The sequence below is a fragment of the Pollicipes pollicipes genome, unplaced genomic scaffold (assembly GCF_011947565.3).
Source record: "Pollicipes pollicipes isolate AB1234 unplaced genomic scaffold, Ppol_2.1 Scaffold_6686;HRSCAF=7923_pilon_pilon_pilon, whole genome shotgun sequence".
Lineage (NCBI taxonomy): Eukaryota > Metazoa > Arthropoda > Thecostraca > Pollicipedomorpha > Pollicipedidae > Pollicipes > Pollicipes pollicipes.
In genome coordinates this window covers 42,062,206-42,084,807 of record NW_023596921.1, presented here as the reverse complement: position 1 = coordinate 42,084,807, position 22,602 = coordinate 42,062,206, and the positions used below count along the sequence as shown (strand labels likewise).

The 22,602-nt window shown below is 47.8% G+C and overlaps 1 protein-coding gene across 5 annotated transcripts in view; it reads right to left on the bottom strand.

The window, feature by feature from the left end:
* LOC119107556 (carbohydrate sulfotransferase 11) overlaps positions 1–22,602 on the bottom strand; it is a 27,162-nt gene extending 4,560 nt beyond the window's left edge. Inside the window, exons 1-3 of one of the 5 annotated variants that reach the window (XM_037231038.1) lie at positions 22,358–22,566; positions 3,608–3,737; positions 1,993–2,183 (exon numbers count right to left, since the gene is read on the bottom strand). In XM_037231038.1, coding sequence (XP_037086933.1) covers positions 1,993–2,183; positions 3,608–3,737; positions 22,358–22,381 — 345 coding nt within the window. In that variant the 5' untranslated portion in view covers positions 22,382–22,566. The other 4 variants (XM_037231042.1, XM_037231040.1, XM_037231041.1 and 1 more) reach the window with 4 other exon arrangements.

The window sequence follows — 22,602 nt, the reverse complement described above, 5'->3', positions numbered from 1 at the left end:
GCTTAGCTTATGCTCTTATGCTCATATTTAACTAGGTCATTCAGTTTCTCAGAAGCACCCGAGGACTGGCGCAATGCCAATGCAGTACCAATATTTAAGAAGGGGAGCAAGAGTGTCTATATTTAAGAGCGTCTGCAACTACAGGCCTGTCAGTCTTACCTCACTAAAATCTAGAAAGAAAAAAAAACATTAGAGGAATTCATTAAAGCTAGCATTCAGTTACACTTAGATAGGCATCAGTTGCCAAATACTAGTCAGCATGGTTTCCTCTCTGATATGTCCTGTTTGACAAATCTTCTGGAGTCCATGGAGCATGTTTCTAGTCGGGTAGATAAAAGCAATAGTATATGCTGTTTATCTATATTTTAGTCAGGTCTTTGATAAGCTGCCACACCAACGTCTCTTATAACAGTTACATTGAGTGGTATCGAGGGCAAAAATTATTGGCTGGTTAGGGGCTTGGCTACAAGACGGTAAGCAAAGATTATTGCTAAATGATGCTAAATATCAGTGAGAGCTAGTAGAGAGTGGCATTCCACAGGTGTCGGTGTTGGTCCCTTTGCCCGTCAGCATTTTTGTGAATAGCATTGAGGTAGAATTAAAATGCAACATGCTTAAGTTTGCAGACGATCTTAAATTGATAGGCTTGTTAGGAAATGAAAACCAGGTGAAACTTGACTTGAAAGCTCTATCGGTCTAAGGATCTCATTTCTAGCTAAATTCAGGCAGGCCAGATGTAAAGATTAATGTCAAGGTTGGGTGCGAAACCTGGGGTAGACCAACCTCGATGGGCCCTGGTGACTCTTTGTCGGTCTTTATGTCTTTAACGTGTCATCACGGACGAATGTGCAAAAACTCTGAGAGCAAAAGCCAACACACTCAAACACGCACGCACGCACGCACGCACGCACGCACGCACGCACGCACGCACGCACGCACGCACGCACGCACACGCACGCACGCACGCACGCACACCACACACACACACCCACACCCACACCCACACCCACACCCACACCCACACCCACACCACACCCACACCCACACCCACACCCACACCCACACCCACACCCACACACACCCACACCCACACCCACACCCACACCCACACCCACACACATATATATATATATATATATATATATATATATATATATATATATATATATGTATAATGCCAGTACAATGAATTTACATGCATACACCACCACCACACCGCCTGGCAGCCCGTAGTAGTACTACAAGTGAGTCGCGCTGTTCGCTGGAGTGGCAACTCTAAAACGGCCAGTCTGGCTGCAACTTTGACGTCATAAAAACGCTCCCCGACATCATCAAAAGATGGCAATAAGAAGGATGCATACTAAACGGCGTAATTTGGCTGTTTAGAGCGATATTTTGCACTGCAAGGCTGACTAATATTTACCAACGTTTTTTTCCAACATACCCGCTGCTTACCTCTATATTTTGAAATGTGGAACAGTGCGTTTAATGCGGCGACAATTCAGCACATCGCACTAAAGCCGACCAAGTATTAGGCAAAAGTGGCAATCTTTGCTTGTTCGCAAGCTGTTTCGGTTGAAAACCTGGTTTTCGAAATCGTAATTACAAGGCTGTTCTCTAAAGCTGACGTGGAAATGTTGTTTTGGGGATCCTCATCTCTTGACATCACGATCCGTGGCTGATTTGAGGTGCGGCGGTCCTCCGGATTAATGAGTGCTTCAGCGAGAGCTTTTAATGTTTTGGAGCGGCTCAAGAAATCAAACGGGCAGTGGAATCATTATTTCTGTGCCAACTGAGTATAGTGAAGGTATCTCGTGCCACCTGTAACAACATGGGATTCCAAATGCTACGTAAGAAGTCGGCATATGCCAGTATGCTTCGTTTACCTCGGAAAGATAACACTTCGTAATGAGCCCAGAAGCCCTCCACGGGAAACCCACTTTTAAAACATACGCACAAGTACAGACAATCTCTAGATCACAACCATCTTACCTTCGGAATGTAACAGTAGAGTAGTTTGTGATCTTCGTTGACGATTATGTGATCTAGAAACTTGGAATGTTGGATGAGATATTCAAGTTCTTCGTCAGGCCGCAGAGACTTGGTAGCATCACAGGCAAGTTTCATAGTCATATGGCGTTCTTCCTGATTTGACACGACTTGGACAACATCGGAATCCCCTGCTGTCAGAGTGGACATTAAGTTGCACTGCCGAATTAAAGAAAGCACATCAGGGTCTTACACAGAACATAAGTCGCAGTTAATGTACGTTGTGCAACGAATGTGTGTTACAGTAAATAGTCTTCGCTCGTGCCATATAATTCAGAACAGAAAGAATTTCCAATGTTTGTTTCATCGAAACCATTCCCAAGAACACTCTGATCAGCGAAAATTCAACAACCTCCCACGCGACCAGCCCTAACATGTTACGCATAAAAACACTGCGCGCATGTTAGGATGTGGCACAGCTTAAAGTCAGTTCTTAGAAAATCGGAGCAAAATACGGACCTTCAACATCATGAAATCCCTCTGAACACTGATAACGAAACCATTTCACACCATTACATGATAACTACAACGCTACACTACTACCGGTTTGCTCCTTCACGGTGAACCGATCAAGTCGCTCACGTGCATGTGTTTATGCGATTGCTTTATCAACGGTGCATTTGCCAGCGGTGTAAACATCCTGTGAGGGGAAAAAAACAGGAAAAGAAGAAATTGATGGTGGGCCCGAAGATAAACAATACTTTCTCGTGAAATTATCTGGCGATCCTTTTTACGTGCATGATCTGTTGAAGTAGTGCTTTATGTATATTTCAAAATGAGACGGCCCTGATGGAATTGATGGATTGATGGTTGGATTATAATGATGTCAAACTGTCGGATTGCATATAAATACATGTGCGTGCGTGCGTGCGTGCGTGCGTGCGTGTGTGTGTGTGTGTGTGTGTGTGTAACAACTACAAAATAATTGTTTGAGTGGAGGCTTGTAGCTGAAATAATAACCCGCCTCGCCCTAACCCACTTTTCATCAAGTTAGTTGACCAGAAATCCATCGACCTTTCTCCGGGCCAATGAATGATACCACTAGATTTCTGTCAGGCACAATATCAGTTCATTCCTTTCATGTCTCCTCCCATAAAACTTCGTTTTTCCCCTTATCAATTCCTGTCTCCCTTCCCCACACAATATTCACACCGCAGGCAAATACGCCATCAGCACTGCCTCATGCATGCGTTATGCTCCTTGCAATTGCACTGAAAACTTACAGATAGAAACTCCTCAAAACTCAGAAGCTGACCAAGGTACCTATTTACCGCGCCACCATTTTTGAAGAAAAAACAATGCTTGACTTTGCGTTTGCTTTTTAGTTCTGAAAAAGCTGCAAACAGCTGTGCAGTACGACCTCGAAGACAACAGGACACTTTATGAGCATTCAGAACGATTCAATGAGGAGCAAAGAGTGACATTCAAACACACCAAGCTGATGACATAATGTGCGTGAAAAGAACTCAGCTTAAAACAAGGTACATCTGCTATGGATTGCTCAAGGCTAAATGCCGCCAAGTGCCACGAACGCGATTCGTGAAAGTGAAAAACCAACCTGCTATCGGCATCATGGGCGAATCAATGCCTTTCCCATAGATGAATAATAGCCCACCCACAAGTGAGATGGCAGCCGCAGAGTATAACAGGGTCCTCGAGGACGCTTTGGTCCTGAAGGGCACCATCACCTGCGGGTCAAAGAAGAGAGGTCAGCTGGGAGAGCCCTGTTTCGCGCACCGCGCGGCATAGAACGCAGTCTCGTCACCGTCGCCAGTAAGGTGGCCCAGGCTTTCCGATCAGCACGAGTCACCAGGTTGACGACGTTGAGAAAAAACTCAGGGCACCATCAGCAACCAGTATCTATCCGTCACAACCGTCTCCGGACATCCGTCGGTCGCTACCGCATCTGAGCATCTGTCGCTCGCCACCACCTATGGGTCATCTGTCAATACCATGTCTGGGCAGCTGCATGTCATCACCGTCCCTAGACAGCGGTATGTCATCACTGTGCATATGCGGCTGTATGTCACCACCATCCCTGGGCAGCTATATGTCACCACTGTCACCGGGCAGGTGGCTGATAACATTTCGCTGGGCATTGACTGTCAACAGCATCTTGGGACAGCTGTGTGTGAAAAACATCTCTGGGCACCTGTCCATAAATAGCTTATTTAAACAGCATATACGGACAGTTGGCATATGCATCTTGGCATATACAGGCAGTTGTCTATAAACACTAGTTTTGGGCAGCTGTCTCTAAACCATATCTCTGGGCAGCTGTCTGTCAACACTATTTCTGGGCAGCTGTTGTCAACACTATCTCGGGGCGGCTGCCTTCCAACACTATCTCTCGGCAAGTGTCTGTAAACACCACCTTTAAGCAACGGGCCAGTCGATCATGGCTGTGCCAGTATCCATCGACATCACTAATGAGCGCATCTCTTCACCATCATCTTAAAGCAACCTATGCTACTCACATCTACAAACAATTATTCCCTAACACGAGTAGCTATAAGCAGGTACTTGTCAACACTGCCTTACTGAGCAGGTGCAAAACCAACATTAGGCGTCAGCTCAGGTGTTAACAGAGAAGCGCCTGGGGAGCTGTCTGTCAGCGACAGCTCAGTGTGGTCGTTTATTAGTTGTGACGAAAAATCGAAATTTTTAGCAAAAATTCTGGCAGAAAATGTTGGGGAAGTTGGCAGCACTACAGCCAGCTAGAATCATCGTCGTGGCAATCTGCTGAAACCAGTAAGATGATACTTCAAGTTGTATGGCGCGACAAGAGCTGTGACCATTTTGCGCCAATTACAGTGTTGATGAGAAATGGGGTGTGCCAAGAACTTACTACCCAACATGCCTCTTAAGCATGAAGAATGCTGACTAGTTGGAAGCAAGCGAGAACCGCTACCATACTGTCACAGCTGGATAAGTATGCATCTTGTTCGTAACGAAGAAACTGCTGTTCAGTGAACTCTGAACATAAGCGAAGAACATGGCGAACGGTAAACGACGCGCCTCTTACCGTTCACAAAGTCGACGCAAAGAATACCTCGAAACGCACGGAAGCTGATGTCAGCCAGCCATTCTCGTCGTGGGTGCTGTGTCTGATGGCGGATTAGTGAATGGCTTACTTGTGGATTTTTTTGTCTTGGTACTGGTCGTAGGAAAAGCTTTGGCGGACTGTCAGACAAACGCAGCGTAGCGATCGCCAGCTTTTATGGCAGATTGGTAATATTAAAGTACGATATGTTGTGAAAACTTTCATATAGTGTCATGAACCTCTTACCGAAACCTGCAAGGTCTGCTGAGGATGTCAATATTGTATTGTCGACCTACGCTTGCCTGCAGTGCTCTAGTAACGACTATTGATATATTTTGATGTGCACAGTAGTTATTTTCTTTATCACTTTGTAACTTGAAATGCAGTCACATGCAAAAAATAATAAAACAATTTGTGACATTTTCAAGAATTGATTGCCAAAGTTCTGCTTTTGCTATGGTAAAGATGGCAAGGTTTAGTTACCAAAAATGTTTTTCTTCCTCAGGATTGTTCATATAATCACTAGCTAACCCTGGTGTAATTTTTCTGGTGCAATGGCATTCTGGCTGGTGGTAGTCCTTTGGCAGTGTTAAATCACCTGCTACCATTCAATAATAAATTATTAACTGTGATCTCAAACGCTTTACATAGTGTAGTCAACCCATGTGGTACATTGTGTAATGCCACGGGCCAGCAGTGGCATTGTGCCACTAACTCAGTGCTGTACTGTGGCGTGGCATAATGAACAATGATACGGTTTTTGTACTGCAATGCCTGCTGCTTTCGTAATGAATTCTATCATGTGCAGATGGGTCAAGCGCGCGTTCTTGTATTGACTCCGCATCTGCAATATGACCGGCCAAAAACACACTGCACAAGATACAAATCGCTTTCAGCAGAGCACACAACCAATAAGTGACATCGCTTGCTCGGCCTGTTTTGGGAATCCACAAAACATAGATGACAAAGATGCAAACATGTCTTCTGCTTACTCAGCCATGCGGCATGCTGTAGCCATCAGGCTGCTCCGCTCAAAAATATTGTTCACACAGGCAATAACACATGCATAACAAAAAATATTACATGTAGTGAAATGGCACTGCAAACCTGCTGAGCTTGCACACGACTGGAGACATGACAAGTGTGTGTAGTTATGGTTAGATGTGCGAAATGCAGGGAAGTGGCGAAGCTGCCAGCGCACACAAGGCTCATGAAAACAATATCGTTAAGTGCTATCCAAGAAACCAACGCGAATACTTTTCCAACTTTTCCAGCACCCTGTATTTCACACAAGCGGCAGTGACTGTGACATTAATGACTCACAGTCAATGCTTGTCGGCATGTAACATTTGTTAAGACAGTAGTATGTACATCCATAATAACACAGCACTACATTTTCAGAATTCTTAAAGGAAAGACAATTTTCCAAAGCCGCATCGTGCGAGCATATAACAAGCATGTGCCTTAATGAGCTGCGCAGACATGCCCGTACTGCCCAAATGAATTGCTAATATAATGGCGTGCATTGGACTAATTACATGCTGTAACGAATGAATAGGTTCAAAATGTTGGCAAGATCATAACAAAGTAGAAAATTGTCCTTGTACACACCTGCAGCATAGGACGTGCTGGTGTTTTTTCGGTTTGCTGGCATCACTGCTTTGTCATGTTCAAACGTAAACATAAAGATGTAGGCAGATACCGATATATCACGTTTTACTGGGAACCTTTAGACTTAAAGAATAGCGAAACAATGTTCTCTCTCAGGAGTACAAACCTCGCACGCACACTCCCCATCACATCAAGATCAATACAAGCCATTGGCACGCACCACCAGTGATCACCCCAATTTCAAGCGCCTGATCCACATTCTAATGTCAAATAAGTGTGGCCCCACACTTGCACAGGCTGCTTGATTATCCAATTGCAGATTATCTCACAAGTTCTGCACGGGTTTTCGGTTATAACACCGCATTTCAACGTGAGGTTCATCCAAAACATGGTATCAACGGGAGTTCATGGTAATGCAACCCAAATGGTTTTACTTGTAGGAAACCATTTGTTTTCCTCAAGATTTAAATTTGTCACAATATGTATTAGATACTTATTAAAATATACATATAGAGTTATTAAAATATTCCTGAAATTTTATAATGCCTTGCTAACCCATAAATCCGCCCAAGTTTCTTAGCTCCCGTACACAATGCGCCAACCGATCTCTCTGTAAAAACTACTTCAGTACAATAAGAAAAAAGACACTAGCAGGTGAAAACAGACAGACTTGCCGTCGCGTCTTCCTTTTAATAATATCCGGCAGAGTGCTGTTTCCTTTCGGTGCCCCACTTTTTTGCAGACAGTGGTGCCCTTTTTAAAGCATTGCCCTATGTGCTGGAAACAAAGAAACATGCCCCGTTCACGACGAGCGCCGCATAATTCGGAAGTGCTCACGTTTATGTTCGTGACACACATTCCGCAGCGAAACCTTACTAACAGCCAATCACCCTCCGCGGATTGTATCATATGTGCTGCATCATTGTTTTTGCGAATGTATCAGCGGCCATGCTGTTTTGACCATAAGCAGAAAGCAGCCTGGACGATCGTATGATGTTTCTATGACGACGCCACTGCCAAGATGACTTTGAAATAGTCTCCAAATAAACCTTTTCCCCCTTTTGAGGGCGTGTAACTCAGGAACCAGAGGGCTTTGGGTCTTAAAAAGGGCATGGCCGTGAACTGCATCAAAAGGTCCTCAAGATGGCTACTTCAGTTGAAACCCCCATATAAAGGTGGAACAGCCCCTTTGCGTGTGGTTTGCGAATACCGTTTCCTCGTGACTTCGCACCTGAACAGTCTTTTGTTGGTTGCTGGTTCCAAAACGTCCAGAAGTCCGCCTAATCGAGCTAGGCCTGGGTCGAAATGGACCAGCTTGGTCAGTGTCTTGCTGTGACAGATCAATAACCTCAAAATCCATCTTGGGAACATGCTTTCTGCGCTCTGTGTATAGTTTGTCGCGGAGGTACAAGTCCAAGAGGCAAACGGGGACAAAACTGACGGAAAATACGCCACTGCTTTTGTCAACGAGAGCCTTAAGCTTCACTGTGCGTGTTGTGCGCCGCCGCGCCAATGCTTAATTCGACGATCACAGCTGCCAATTCCTCTTGTACAGTGTAATTTGTCTGCTCACCAAAAAAAAGACGGTGCCCTTGCATAAGCGCACAAAATATGTATAAATGTTATCGCAGTAATGTGCATGGCCGCAAAAAATGATGATAAAAATGCCCGAGCGCCTTGGTACTTCGAACTACAATGACGATTGGCTTCATGACACGCATTGCGCTTGCTGGGCGCGTCCCATCAAATAGTGGAGGTTTTGAGATGATCGGAGCAATAGTTCCTGAACGAGTTGTCTGCAGGCAATAATTTTGGACTTCGTAAAATTTGACGATTTTTGACCTGACCTACGGTCACCAAACTTGGACCTGCAACAGGAAATCAGGTATGGCGCGTCCAATGGTGAAGGTTTTACAGCGATCGGTGCAGTAGGCTCTGAGATATGGCTGTCTGCATTTGCATATAACATTTTCCCTTTGCGTTTTCAAGGTGATTGACCTCTATTCAAGTCTCGATATTGTCTACCAACGATTCACCTCACTGCACGGAAACGATTTTTGAAATTTTCAAGGTGCTCGGACAAGCCGTTTCGGAGGACCTGTGTGTCTGCGTCAAATGCCGGTTTTTAAAATTCATCCTCATCTGATGATTCAGACGAAAGACCGCCTCGCAAACGTTCTGTGAGGAATCTGGCAGAGGAATCGGCTGCACGTGAGCAAAATGCTGTAAACAATGCTTCACTAGCAGTTTTAAAAAGCATAGTGTCGTGTACCGGACTGCCAAATGAAAAAAGGACACGTTAGGTAGGAACAAAGCTAGAAACTTTAAACTAATGGCGAGCGTGTTGACACTACTATGGTCGCTCTGATGAAGTTTGAAAGCTTTCGCAAGATGACGGCAGTAAGGACAGCACAGCTACAGGCCTAGATAATCACATGTGTATTCGATGTGCTATTAATGGTTTAACGATACTTGGTTTGGGCTTGAGTTAAGCTTGCGACCCTGCTTCAGTTGAAGCACTGTACTGATGAATCGTAGCTGTCTGCCTGCAGAATCGTAGCTGTATGCTATGAGTGCCAGCCAGTGCGGGCCACTGACTGAGTGCGGCATCTATAGTAATGCTGATGTTTTGATGCAAACTAATATTGCCAATTCTCCTATTGCCCGAAGTTCCTTTCGCCCAATGCTCTTGGCGCCCGTTCTTGTAACGCCTGAAATGACTGGAATGGAAGGTTAACAGCCGGACTACACGGATATCACTGGGAGCTAAGCGCACTCGGTGGTCGAATAACGCCTGAGATCCATGTCGCCCCATTCCACATCGTGCTGCGGATGGATGCACATCCCGTGGTATCTATACCGTCCGGTGTGCTCATCTACACCGGGCGTCAGCATTGTTTTCATTGCAGCATTTATGTAATGATCTTGAGCCCAATCCCACGTACCCTAAGTACCCCTACATTGAGATGAGCGTGACGGATTCCCACGTGAGCGCATAAGTCGAACGTCTGCCTCCGTGGCGGTCGGAACCGGCCGAGCTGCGGTCGGCGCCGGCTTGCGGGCAAGCAGAAGCAGGCCTCTGCTGCAACCGCGCCATCGGCCTTCTCTGGTGGCGCCCCAGCTGCCAGTAAGCGCACGCCGCCATTTACACCACCCCTTCCGCTCGGACCTTGCCTTTCCCATCAGCTGGCCACTTGTAGTCAACTGGCTCCAACATCTGCGGACCAAACTCAAGGTGACCGCCGCCGCAAGCACGCCTGCTGCCATCAGAACCGGTGGTCGAAATGGACCAGCTTGGTCAGTGTCTTGCTGTGACGGATCAATAACCTCAAAATCCATCTTGAAAACATGCTTTCTGCACTCTGTGTATAGTTTGTCGCGGAGGTACAAGTCCAAGAGGCAAACGGGGACAAAACTGACGGAAAATACGCCACTGCTTTTGTCAACGAGAGCCTTAAGCTTCACTGTGCGTGTTGTGCGCCGCCGCGCCAATGCTTAATTCGACGATCACAGCTGCCAATTCCTCTTGTACAGTGTAATTTGTCTGCTCACCAAAAAAAAAAGACGGTGCCCTTGCATAAGCGCACAAAATATGTATAAATGGTATCGCAGTAATGTGCATGGCCGCAAAACATGATGATAAAAATGCCCGCGCGCCTTGGTACTTCAAACTACAATGACGATTGGCTTCATGACACGCATTGCGCTTGCTGGGCGCGTCCCATCAAATAGTGGAGGTTTTGAGATGATCGGAGCAATAGTTCCTGAACGAGTTGTCTGCAGGCAATAATTTTGGACTTCGTAAAATTTGACGATTTTTGACCTGACCTACGGTCACCAAACTTGGACCTGCAACAGGAAATCAGGTATGGCGCGTCCAATGGTGAAGGTTTTACAGCGATCGGTGCAGTAGGCTCTGAGATATGGTTGTCTGCATTTGCATATACAATTTTCCCTTTGCGTTTTCAAGGTGATTGACCTCAGTTCAAGTCTCGATATTGTCTACCAACGATTCACCTCATTGCACGGAAACGATTTTTGAAATTTTCAAGGTGCTCGGACAAGCCGTTTCGGAGGACCTGTGTGTCTGCGTCAAATGCCGGTTTTTAAAATTCATCCTCATCTGATGATTCAGACGAAAGACCGTCTCGCAAACGTTCTGTGAGGAATCTGGCAGAGGAATCGGCTGTACGTGGGCAAAATGCTGTAAACAATGCTTCATTAACAATTTTAAAAGCATAGTGTCGTGTACCGGACTGTCAAATGAAAAAAGGATGCGTTAGGTAGGAACAAAGCTAGAAACTTTAAGCTTATGGCGAGAGTGTTGACACTACTATGGTCGCTCTGATGAAGTTTGAAAGCTTTCGCAAGATGACGGCAGTAAGGACAGCACAGCTACAGGCCTAGATAATCACATGTGTATTCGATGTGCTATTAATGGTTTAACAATACTTGGTTTGGGCTTGAGTTAAGCATGCGACCCTGCTTCAACTGAAGCACTGTACTGATGAATCGTAGCTGTCTGCCTGCAGAATCGTAGCTGTATGCTATGAGTGCCAGCCAGTGCGGGCCACTGACTGAGTGCGGCATCTATAGTAATGCTGATGTTTTGATGCAAACTAATATTGCCAATTCTCCTATTGCCCGAAGTTCCTTTCGCCCAATGCTCTTGGCGCCCGTTCTTGTAACGCCTGAAATGACTGGAATGGAAGGTCAACAGCCGGACCACACGGCTATCACTGGGAGCTAAGCGCACTCGGTGGTCGAATAACGCCTGAGATCCATGTCGCCCCATTCCACATCGTGCTGCGGATGGATGCACATCCCGTGGTATCTATACCGTCCGGTGTGCTCATCTACACCGGGCGTCAGCATTGTTTTCATTTACGCCGGGCGTCAGCATTGTTTTCATTGCAGCATTTATGTACTGATCTTGCGCCCAATCCCACGTACCCTAAGTACCCCTACATTGAGATGAGCGTGACGGATTCCCACGTGAGCGCATGAGTCGAACGTCTGCCTCCGTGGCGGTCGGAACCGGCCGAGCTGCGGTCGGCGCCGGCTTGCGGGCAAGCAGAAGCAGGCCTCTGCTGCAACCGCGCCATCGGCCTTCTCTGGTGGCGCCCCAGCTGCCAGTAAGCGCACGCCGCCATTTACACCACCCCTTCTGCTCGGACCTTGCCTTTCCCATCAGCTGGCCACTTGTAGTCAACTGGCTCCAACATCTGCGGACCGAACCCAAGGTGACCGCCGCCGCAAGCACGCCTGCTGCCATCAGAACCGGTCGCAACCCCCCACCCTGCTTAAGTTTACTTAAAAATGAACCCCTGCCCGAGTGGCCATGGAGCTGACTGGCTGCCGCTAGTGTCACCGCTTGCCGGATTCCGTTCTCAGGGCTTGTCGATGGAAATCACAGAACAGGACCCGCCAATCACGACGTCTCAACCTCTCCAGAGCCAGCGCGGATCTCGGTGTCAAGAGTTGGCAGGTGGTCAACCATGCTGCGGTTTGTGCACCATGCACCGGTAAAAATTTCGCACGCTTGTAATAAAACATGACCACTGAACGTTTAAAATTGGCGTTCAAAAGTTTAACGTTTAAATTCACGTTTAACGTTTAAACGTTTGCGTAAAATTTATTCAAACGTTTGAACGTTTAAATGAACTTTTAAAATCAATTAAAAAAAACAACTTGTGCATGGACATCAACGTCCTTGGAAGCCAGTTCGTAGTTGTTTCACGCTTACTGAGTTTTACAGTGAAGCAATAAGGGCCTCCCGTTAGGAGGTCAGGAAATGCCCCCCCCCCCCCTCCCCTTCCGCAGTCGGCTGAAGGCCGTCAGGGCCGCCCCCAGCGTTGGTGGGGGAGAACGCATGGGTGTTGTGGATGGCATTAACAACATCCACTGGCGTTGTGGATAGTATCCGATGGTATCTTCTGCGCTGTGCAGTGAAAGAGTGAGGCATCAATGCCGACGTCTTATGTGGTCTGCTATACGAGAGTTGCTCGTCAGTAGAGGAATCAGTCCGTGACACCCCAGGCCGAACCTTGTGCGGTATTAACTACGGGCTATTGCGACCATTTCTACATATCTCAGAGGACTCGCGCGCGACCTCGCTTGCGCCACGGACTGGACGCACAATGCTACGACAATTTATGCACAGAACAGGGAGTGATACTGACAAAATCTGACAGACTGCGTCACAAATGGCGCGAATGAATACCGAGCCCAGCATGAACTTGCATGCAACATCACTTCCCAGCGGTGAGGCCACTCTGGTCGTTGAGCCAGTGATCAAAACAAGTTCAATGCCCAAGCAATACCCAGCAATGTATGTACTTCCTGTCAGTGTGCATAAAATATTGTACATAGCCTCTCGTCAGCAGGTGCCAGCCAACGCCGATCTGAAAAGGACCGTCAATTTGCGTATCGGACCACGTTCGATGAACGATAAGCTAGACCCAGTTTGTCAATCATACCAGACCGTTTGACTAATCTATTTTGCTGTGGATTACAACCCTTGCTTAGTCCTTTCACATAATTTCGGCTTCACGCCGGCTTTCAATAGGCATGTAAATGCAAGTGTAATGCAATGTGATGGGACAAATGCAAATGCAAAATGCTATGTGTTGCGTCCTCCGCAGCAAAATGATTTCTGAATTAATTAAAAATCAATAATAGTCTTTAAAAGCTCGGGGACAAAAATCCAGGTGTCTGAAAAACAGGGAGAAGTTAGGCTTTGGGGTATTCCAATCTTGTTACTTCAACCTTGCCGGCTGAGCTCCCCCAAAACGTTTTGGAAAGTGGCACCCCTGCCCGTGGACGACCACATTGCAGTCTGAATGCCCTTATGCTGCAAAACGTGTTCAGATTGGTTTCGCCGCATAAAGTGGTGCCAGAACAGACATGGATCCCACTTCGCAGCAGCATTTCAGGCGTGAATACATCGATGAAGCGTCCATTACATTTGGAAAATTCGGAAACATTTGTCTGGCTATTACTAAAACGGTGACAGACACTGGAGCAAAACAAAACTGTGCGCCTTCTGTGCATCAATACTTGCAACGAAAGACGAGATGAGCTTCTGTTTGAAAAAGGATGGCGAGACACGTGGTTGGAACCAGTGGCTATTCGATGTGGCAATTTGGTACGCCGTTCGTCAGCTGTTCAGCCGACCCTTTCCACGCGCCCGCGAAGGGTACCTAGCTATCTAACTTCCCACCCGAGCGAAGGGTACCTAGCTATCTAACTTCCCACCCGAGCGAAGGGTATCTAGCCGGCCACCCGGGCGCGTGCTAAGAGTGGTGAAGTTACAGGACGATCCGTGGGAAAAGCAAGATCAATGTCAAGGGGTGTTTCTTGCGTTGTTCACTGGATAAAATGTGCTATTAATGTGCTGTCAGTTTGATGTTATTCGTGATGTGGTCGGATATGGCATTTTGTGCAAACAAAATGTGCTGTCCATGGGTCCATGTGTTGTAAATGTGTCAAGGCCCGCTAGCTTTTCGTGTGTATAAAACTGAACTGTGCAATAAACTATATAAACCCTTTTAAGTCCTTCATACTGATCTGGCTTTAAGGCCTTGAATGTTATGCCCCGCCTCCCCACCCTCACACACGGGGGCAGCACAGCGAAAGTTGTTACTTGTACGCCACACATCACTTCTATAACGCCATTACGCAGTGATGTACACATTGAGACGTCACCCAGACTGTCCAACATTCAGTCCCGCCCGCCTCCTACATCTACTGGGGAAAAAGACGCCGAGGGCGCCGTGCTGACTTCCAGGTAGTTTCTCACCAGCGTCCTGAGCGCCGCGCACTACCGTTAACTCAGATTCAAAGCCATTCGTCACTTGATCGAAGTGGGACAGAAATGGAGCAGTAGGTTTTACCACCTAGAAGCCAATTTACGGGTCCAGGACTATCCACGGATGATGACAAGGTGTGTTATACGCGACCCAATATAACAGTTAGAAGTACGCGTAGTACGCGCAAACCTAAATGCTAGCTAGTGTCTCCCAAACGCAGTTATTGTCACGAAAGTCACGAAAATATAAAAGAAAGCGTGTTACGCTACAAACACGTCAGGGAGGGATTCTACGTGGCGTCACGTACGAAGAACATTCTTGGTGTGCTGCAAATACACCTTTAATATGATGCCTGTAGCACGAACGCGTCCAAGACAAATCACAATCACTTAATCACTTAAGCGGTTACGCACATCGTTCTTTTTCTTCAAAGGTGCGTTACGTGTTTTAGGATCAGCGAGGTTTAAAAAGACACGAATATCTTTAGTCTGTTATACGTTACCAGGATACGGAAAAATAAAAAAAAAATGGTAGTATTTTTATGACAGTGAGGCTAACTTTAACTATAAAACATACGAACGGTTCCATAACGGATTCCTTTTAGTTGATGACATTAGCTAAATCGATTACAGAGAATGCCGACGGCAGAACTTAGAGATGCAAATTCGGTTACACTTCACACGGGCCGCCTGGAAATAGTAGCGTAACTCGTCCCGAGTCGGGGTGCACTGCGAGTGGGAACGCACCCGGGGATTCCAAGTACTCTGGGATCATAATGGATGCCGCTAGATTGGAATCAAGCACAAATATGCGCTTTCGCCCTAGACCATCCTTGTCCTACATCAACTTTTCCATGGACGAACGTCTGCCATACAACTTTACCAATGTACACAGACGAGTTTTTCCGATACAAACTTTTGGTCTTGACAAACTTCTGTTACACGAATTTTTCCACCATGAATGTTGGGATTCAAGTCTTAAAAGCAGCTGTCAAATCCTGAGCACTGTCGCTTAAATAGGCGATGCTTGCGACAAATACATGCCCTCCACTCGATAAACGAGCTTTACACGTAATGTCGATGGCACATCGGACTGAGGCATCCATCGTGGGCTTCATTACGGACATGAAACATTGCCTTACCCAACTGCTTCGGTTGCTCGCCTCCCTCCACCACCAATATGTTTCACAGGTTTGGTGTGGGGGCGAAGCAAAACTCCATTTCTAGCGAATCCAATAGACAGGGGCGATGCCACGGGTCATTGGCGGGAAGAAAGAGGCAGGCGGAAATCTAGGAAGGGGATCCATCCGCTAAGGAGCCCCTCCCCACATACAACGCGGTCTACCACGTAGATGTGGCTGTCTTCTTCACAGACAGCCACATCTAGTCTGCTTCCCCCCGCCGACAAAGTAAAAGGCCACCTGATTACGATGCACAAGTGCGGGCGAAATGCGCTGTGCTTTCGTCACGTCGAATGTCGCGGTTCCGTGCGAATGTCCGCCTCACTTGTCGGCCCGCGTCTCTCCCGCGACGTCGCAGATCCGCTGCCTTTGTCTTAAGCTTCTACTCAACGATGCAAATCAAGACGACCAAAGAGCGCTCCCTCAGGTGTCACCGGACTGAACATTTTTGCGCGAAAGGTACCTACGTGTCGGGAGGGGCGGGGGGGGGGGGGCGCACCTTTCATTGCGCCATTGGCAGAAGCAATGGAAATCCCCCCAAATTAGGAGGCTGATATTAAAAGACCACTTTCGTTGATATCTCCAACCAATGCCCACAGCGCTAATGTTGAATTTTCAGGTCTGGGGGCACCCCTCTGTACCCTAGTTCTCACGCCCCTGTTCACTGTCTCGTTTGGAACAAAGAAAAACGCGACAATCACCACCTCGACATATCTATGTCAAGCCCTAAGGTTCTCGGACCGGCACATTATGTGATCGAGCGCAGTAATGCATAGAGAGGCCGCACATAGTATAATTTAGCAGTAAAATATCATTCGTAGGCCATCCACCCCAGCACCGAGTCGCGAGGCCCCGCGCAGACGTCAACCCACCAAATTCGCACCCACTCATCAAATCACAAAATTTGCCGCTTACCCACGAACTTCTCAGCAGCTGCATGGAAGCCGTTCGGCCAGACGTCGAAAACGCAGCGATCAGCAGGTCGTGAACACCCCGGAATGAATCAGTGCTCAGCCGGGACAGGCCACGAACGGGTCCGCTGCGAAGGGTCTGATCGCAAGCCGGAACTCGGCACCGCCAGCCAGCAAGGCCTCCACGCGGCGCGTCAATCGAGCACCGCTTCTCCTACCCAACTCACAGCTGGAGCACAGATGCCGGTCCCCTCGCGGCGCGACGTTCGCTTCTCGCCACCCGCACTCCAGCGCGTCCCGTTTAGTCTGTCCGGTGCGCTCCCTCCCTCCCGCGCCCCTCTCATCACGCGTCACATCGCGCAGGCGCACTACACGACTGCTATTTCTGCTCGGATCTGGCCCGAATGGTCCGCGCAGCTCGCTGACGCGCGGTTCGTGAGGTGACGGGTGCATTCCGTAATATTGTGGGGGCGATAAGTCTGCTCGAAACGAACAAACCGGTCCTCGCCACGGACATATCTGAGATCGCGGTAATGGCAGAGCGTCAACCGGTCAGATTAGGCTTGGCGGGAGGGGAAGGGGGCACTTGAGTGCGAAGCTGAATGCTTAGAAGACCTTGCGAGCTTGATACAAAAGATGCAGTTTGCATTGGTGGTGGCCGTGTACTCGCGTAGTCGGAGGCTATGAACGTAGAGCATTGAACAGCCAGCAGATGCTGTCTCCACATGCATCTGACATCAGTCTTGCTAGCGCGCGTCAGGTATGCGTGCAAGGTGTTTTATGGTTTGCATCGTGCAAGCCAACAAATCCATGAGTGAAATGATAGCAACCAGGGGAGAGCAGAAAAATGGAACACTTGGGAGCAGGGGATGTGGAAAAAATCGTCTGCGTCCGATATCACCTCTTATTTGATCAACGTCCCCATGGCAACCCTAGACGCATCATTCTGGGCCCATTTCTCCATAACTAAGCTTCGCCCATTGAGGTAGCAGCCTGTAACGCCCCAGATAAATGACTTATCCCCGAGGTTGCAGGCTGCTACCGACGGAGAGAGTGTGGTGGTATTCATTGCCATTTAGATGCTATTCATTGCGCTGTTATTGACAATTTTTATGGCTAGAAACGTTATCATCTATTGCGCCATCCATATGCGGTCGACAGCCCTCCACTTGCCTGCCCTACAACGCAGGTGAAAGGTTTTGATGAAAGTTAAGTTTGTCACTGCTGTCTGCCTTGGTTCTGTGTACCCATTGTTTGCAGTTCCATGAAGGTTGAAGCCTTGACCGCTTCTTTTTTTAAATTTTGGTATAAACAAAAAGAGACCATACTTTTGCCATTTGGGAAACTAAAGGAACGGTGAACGTCTTCTGAAGATGTCCGTGAAGGTAGCGATTTATTCAGCGATTTTTACAGCGATGAGTTCCGATTTCGCTGAAAAAATGGCTTATTGGTCAATTGTGGCATGAGAACACCAAACAAATAATCCTTATTTTGCAACATCTTGTGACCTTTCAGGTCAAAAGCTGAGTCAAAGGACGGGTAACTCGATATCACCCAAAAATCACCGGCCGATTTTTAATTAACAAACATCAGAACATTCACCACACAAAGAACTAGCGTCCAAACTCTCAAGGTCACTCTCCAAGGTCAAACGCGGGCTCAAATGACGGGAAACTCCATATCACCCAAAAGTTACCGGCCGATCTTTAACTTTCAAAGATCAAAACATTCACCACAGAAAGAGCTAGCTTCCGTCAAAAAGTCCTGACCTCTCAAGTTTACCCTTCAAGGTCAAACGCGGGCTCAAAGGACAGAGAAGTCCATATCACCCAAAAATTACCGGCCGATTTTTATTTACGAAGATCGGAACATTCGCCACCGAAAGAGCTAGCGTGCATCAAAAAGTCCTGACCTTTCAAGTTTACCCTTCAAGGTCAAAGGTGGCCTCAAAAACAGGGAACTCCATATCACCCAAAAATTACCGGCCGATTTCTAACTAACAAAGATCGGTGCACTCACCACAGAAAGAACTAGCGTCCGTCAAAAATTCCTGACCTCTCAAGGTCACCCTTCAAAGCCAAACACGGGCTCAAAGGACGGGGAACTCCATATCACCCAAAAGTTACCGGCCGATTTTTAACTAACAAACATCAGAACATTCGTCACAAAAAAACCTAGTGTCCGTCAAAAAGTCCTGACCTCTCAAGGCCACCCTTCAAGGCCAAACGCGGGCTCAAAGGACGGGGAACCCTATATCACCCAAAAACTACCAGCTGATCTTTAACTTACAAAGATCAAAACATTCACCACAGAAAGAGCCGTCCGTCCGTCCGTCAAAAAGTCCCTTCTTCTGAAGGTCACCCTTCAAGGTCAAACGAGGGCTCAAAGAACGGGAAACTCCATATCACCCAAAAATTACCGGTCAATTTTTACCATTCAGCGATCAAAACATTCACCACAGAAAGAGCTAGCGTCCGTCAAAAAGTCCTGACCTCTCAAGGTTGCCCCTCAAGGTCAAACGCGGGCTCAAAAGACAGAGAACTCCATATCACCCAAAAATTACCGGCCGATTTTTATTTTACAAAGATTGGAACATTAACCACAGAAAGAACTAACGTTCATCAAAAAGTCCTGACCTCTCAAGGTCACCCTTCAAGGTCAAACGCGGGCTCAAATGACGGGGAGCTCCATATCACCCAAAAATTACCTGCGAGATCTTTAACTTACCGAGGTCAAAACATTCACCACAAAAAGAGCTAGCGTCCGCCAAAAATCCCTACCTCTGAAGGTCACCCTTCAACGTCAAACGCGGGTTCAAAGGACGGGGAACTGAAATCGCCGCTCACCTGCACCACCAATCATGGAATCGCCGCTCACCTGCAAACTTCCCAGCAGTTGCATGTAAGCCGTTCGGCCAGACGTCGATAGCGCAGCGCCCAGCGGGCCGTGGTTATCCCGGAATGAGACAGAGTGTTCAGCCGGGACAGGCCAGGAAAGGGTCCGCCGCGACGTGTCTGACCGCAAGCCAGAACTCGGCACCGCCAGCCAGCAAGGCCTCCACGCGGCGCGTCAAGCGTGCAACCTTCCCCTATCCAACTCACAGCTGGAGCACAGATGCTGCTCCCCTCGCGGCGCGATGTCCGCGCCTCGCCACCCGCCCCCCAGCGCGTCCGGGGTTAGTCTGTCCGGCGCGCCCCCTCCCTCCCATGTCCTTCCCATCAAGCGTCACATCGCGCAGGCGCACAACACCACTCTGCTATTTCTGCTCGGATCTGGCTCGAATGGTTGGCGCAGTTCGCGCACGCGCAGCTCGTGGGGTGACGGGTGCATGCGGTGATATTGTGGGGGCGATAAGTCTGTTCAAAACGAGCAAACCGGTCCTCGCCACGGACATATCTGAGATCGCGGTAATGTAAGAGCGTCAACCGGTCAGGTCAGGCTTAGCGGAAGGGGGAGGGGGCACTTGAGCGCGAGGCTGAATGCTTAGAAGACATTGCGAGCTTGCTTCAAAAGATGCAGTTTGCATTGGTGCTGGCCGTGTACTCGCGTAGTCGGAGGCTATGAACGTAGTGTATTGAACAGCCAGCTGCTGTCTCCACATGCATCTGACATCAGTCTTGCTAGCGCGCGTCAGGTATGCGTGCAAGGTGTTTTACGGTTTGCATCGTGCAAGCCAACAAATCCATGAGTGAAACGATAGCAACCAGGGGAGAGCAGAAAAATGGAACACTTGGGAGCAGGGATGTGGAAAAAATTGTCCGAGTTCGATATCACCTCTTATTTGATCAACGTCCCCATGGCAACCCTAGACGCATCATTCTGGGCCCATTTCTCCATAACTAAGCTTCGCCCATTGAGGTAGCAGCCTGTAACGCCCCAGATAAATGACATCCCCGAGGTTGCAGGCTGCTACCGACGGAGAGAGTGTGGTGGTTTTCATTGTCATTTAGATGCTATTCACTGCGCTGTTATTGACAGTTTTTATGACTAGAAACGCTATTATTTGTTACGCCGTCCATATGTGGTCGACAGCCCTCCGCTTGCCCGCCCTACAACGCAGGTGAAAGGTTTTGATGAAAGTTAAGTTTATCACTGCTGTCTGCCTTGGTTCTGTGTATCCATTGTTTGCAGTTCCATGAAGGTTACAGCCTTGACCGCTTCCTTTTTTATTTTTAGTATAAACAAAAAGAGACCATACTTTTGCAATTTGGGAAACTAAAGGAACTGTGAACGTCTTCTGAAGATGTCCGTGAAGGTAGCGATTTATTCAGCGATTTTTACAGCGACGAGTTTCGATTTCCCTGAAAAATGGTTTCTTGGCCAATTGTGGCATGAAAGCACCAAAAATAACCCTTATTTTGCAATATCGTATGACCTTCCAGGTCAAAAGCTGAGTCAAAGGACGGGTAACTCGATATCACCCAAAAATCACCGGCCGATTTTTAACTAGCAAACATCAGAACATTCACCTCACGAAGAACTAGCGTCCGTCAAAAAGTCTTGAACTCTCAACGTCGCTCTTCAAGGTCAAACGCTGGCTCAAATGACGGGGAACTCCATAGCAGCCAAAAGTTACCGGCCGATCTTTAACTTTCAACGATCAAAACATTCACCACAGAAAGAGCTAGCTCCCGTCAAAAAGTCCTGACCTTTCAAGTTTCCCCTTCAAGGTCAAACGCGGGCTCAAAAGACAGAGAAGTCCATATCACCCAAAAATTACCGGCCGATTTTTATTTTACGAAGATCGCAACATTCGCCACAGAAAGAGCTAGCGTGTGTCAAAAAGTCCTGACCTCTCAAGTTAACCCTTTAAGGTCAAACGCAGGCTCAAAAACAGGGAACTCCATATCACCCAAAAACTACCGGCCGATTTCTAACTAACAGAGATCGGCGCATTCACCACAGAAAGAACTAGCGTCCGTCAAAACGTCCTGACATCTCAAGGTCATCCTTCAAAGTCAAACACGGGCTCAAAGGACGGGGAACTCCATATCACCCAAAAATTACCGGCCGATTTTTAACTAACAAACAACAGAACATTCGTCACAGAAAAAGCTAGCGTCCGCCAAAAAGTCCTGACCTCTCAAGGTCACCCTTTAAGGTCAAACGCGGGCTCAAAGTGCGGGGAACTCCATATCACCCAAAAATTACCGGCCGATTTTTGCTTTTCAAAGATCAAAACATTCACCACAGAAAGAGCTAATGCCCGTCAAAAAATCCTTACCTCTGAAGGTCACCCTTCAAGGTTAAACGCTGGCTCAAATGACGGGGTACCACATATCACCCAAAAAATACCAGCCGATCTTTAACTTACAAAAATCAAAACATTTACCACAGAAAGAGCTAGCGTCCGTCAAAAAATCCCTAATTCTGAAGGTCAGCCCTCAAGGCCAAACGAGGGTTCAAAGAACGGGGAACTCCATATCACCCAAAAATTACCGGCCGATTTGTATTTTACAAAGATCGGAACATTCACCTCAGAAAGAACTAGCGTCCGTCAAAAAGTCCTGACCTCTCAAGGTCACCCTTCAAGGTCAAACGCGGGCTCAAATGACGGTAACTTGATATCACCCCAAAATTACCAGCAAGATCTTTAACTTACCAAAATCAAAACATTCACCACAAAAAGAGCTAGCGTCCGCCAAAAATCCCCACATCTGAAGGTCACCCTTCAAGGTCAAACGCGGGTTCATAGGACGGGGAACTGGAATCGCCGCTCACCTGCACCACCAATCATGGAATCGCCGCTCACCTGCAAACTTCCCAGCAGCTGCATGGAAGCCGTTGGGCCACGTCAATAGCGCAGCGCCCAGCGGGCCGTGGTTATCCCGAAATGAGACGGAGTGCTCAGACGGGACAGCCCACGAAGGGGTCGGCCGCGACGGGTCCGACCGCAAGCCAGAACTCGGCACCGCCAGCCAGCAAGGCCTCCACGCGGTGCGTCAAGCGAGCACCGCTTCCCCTACCCAACTCACAGCTGGAGCACAGATGCTGCTC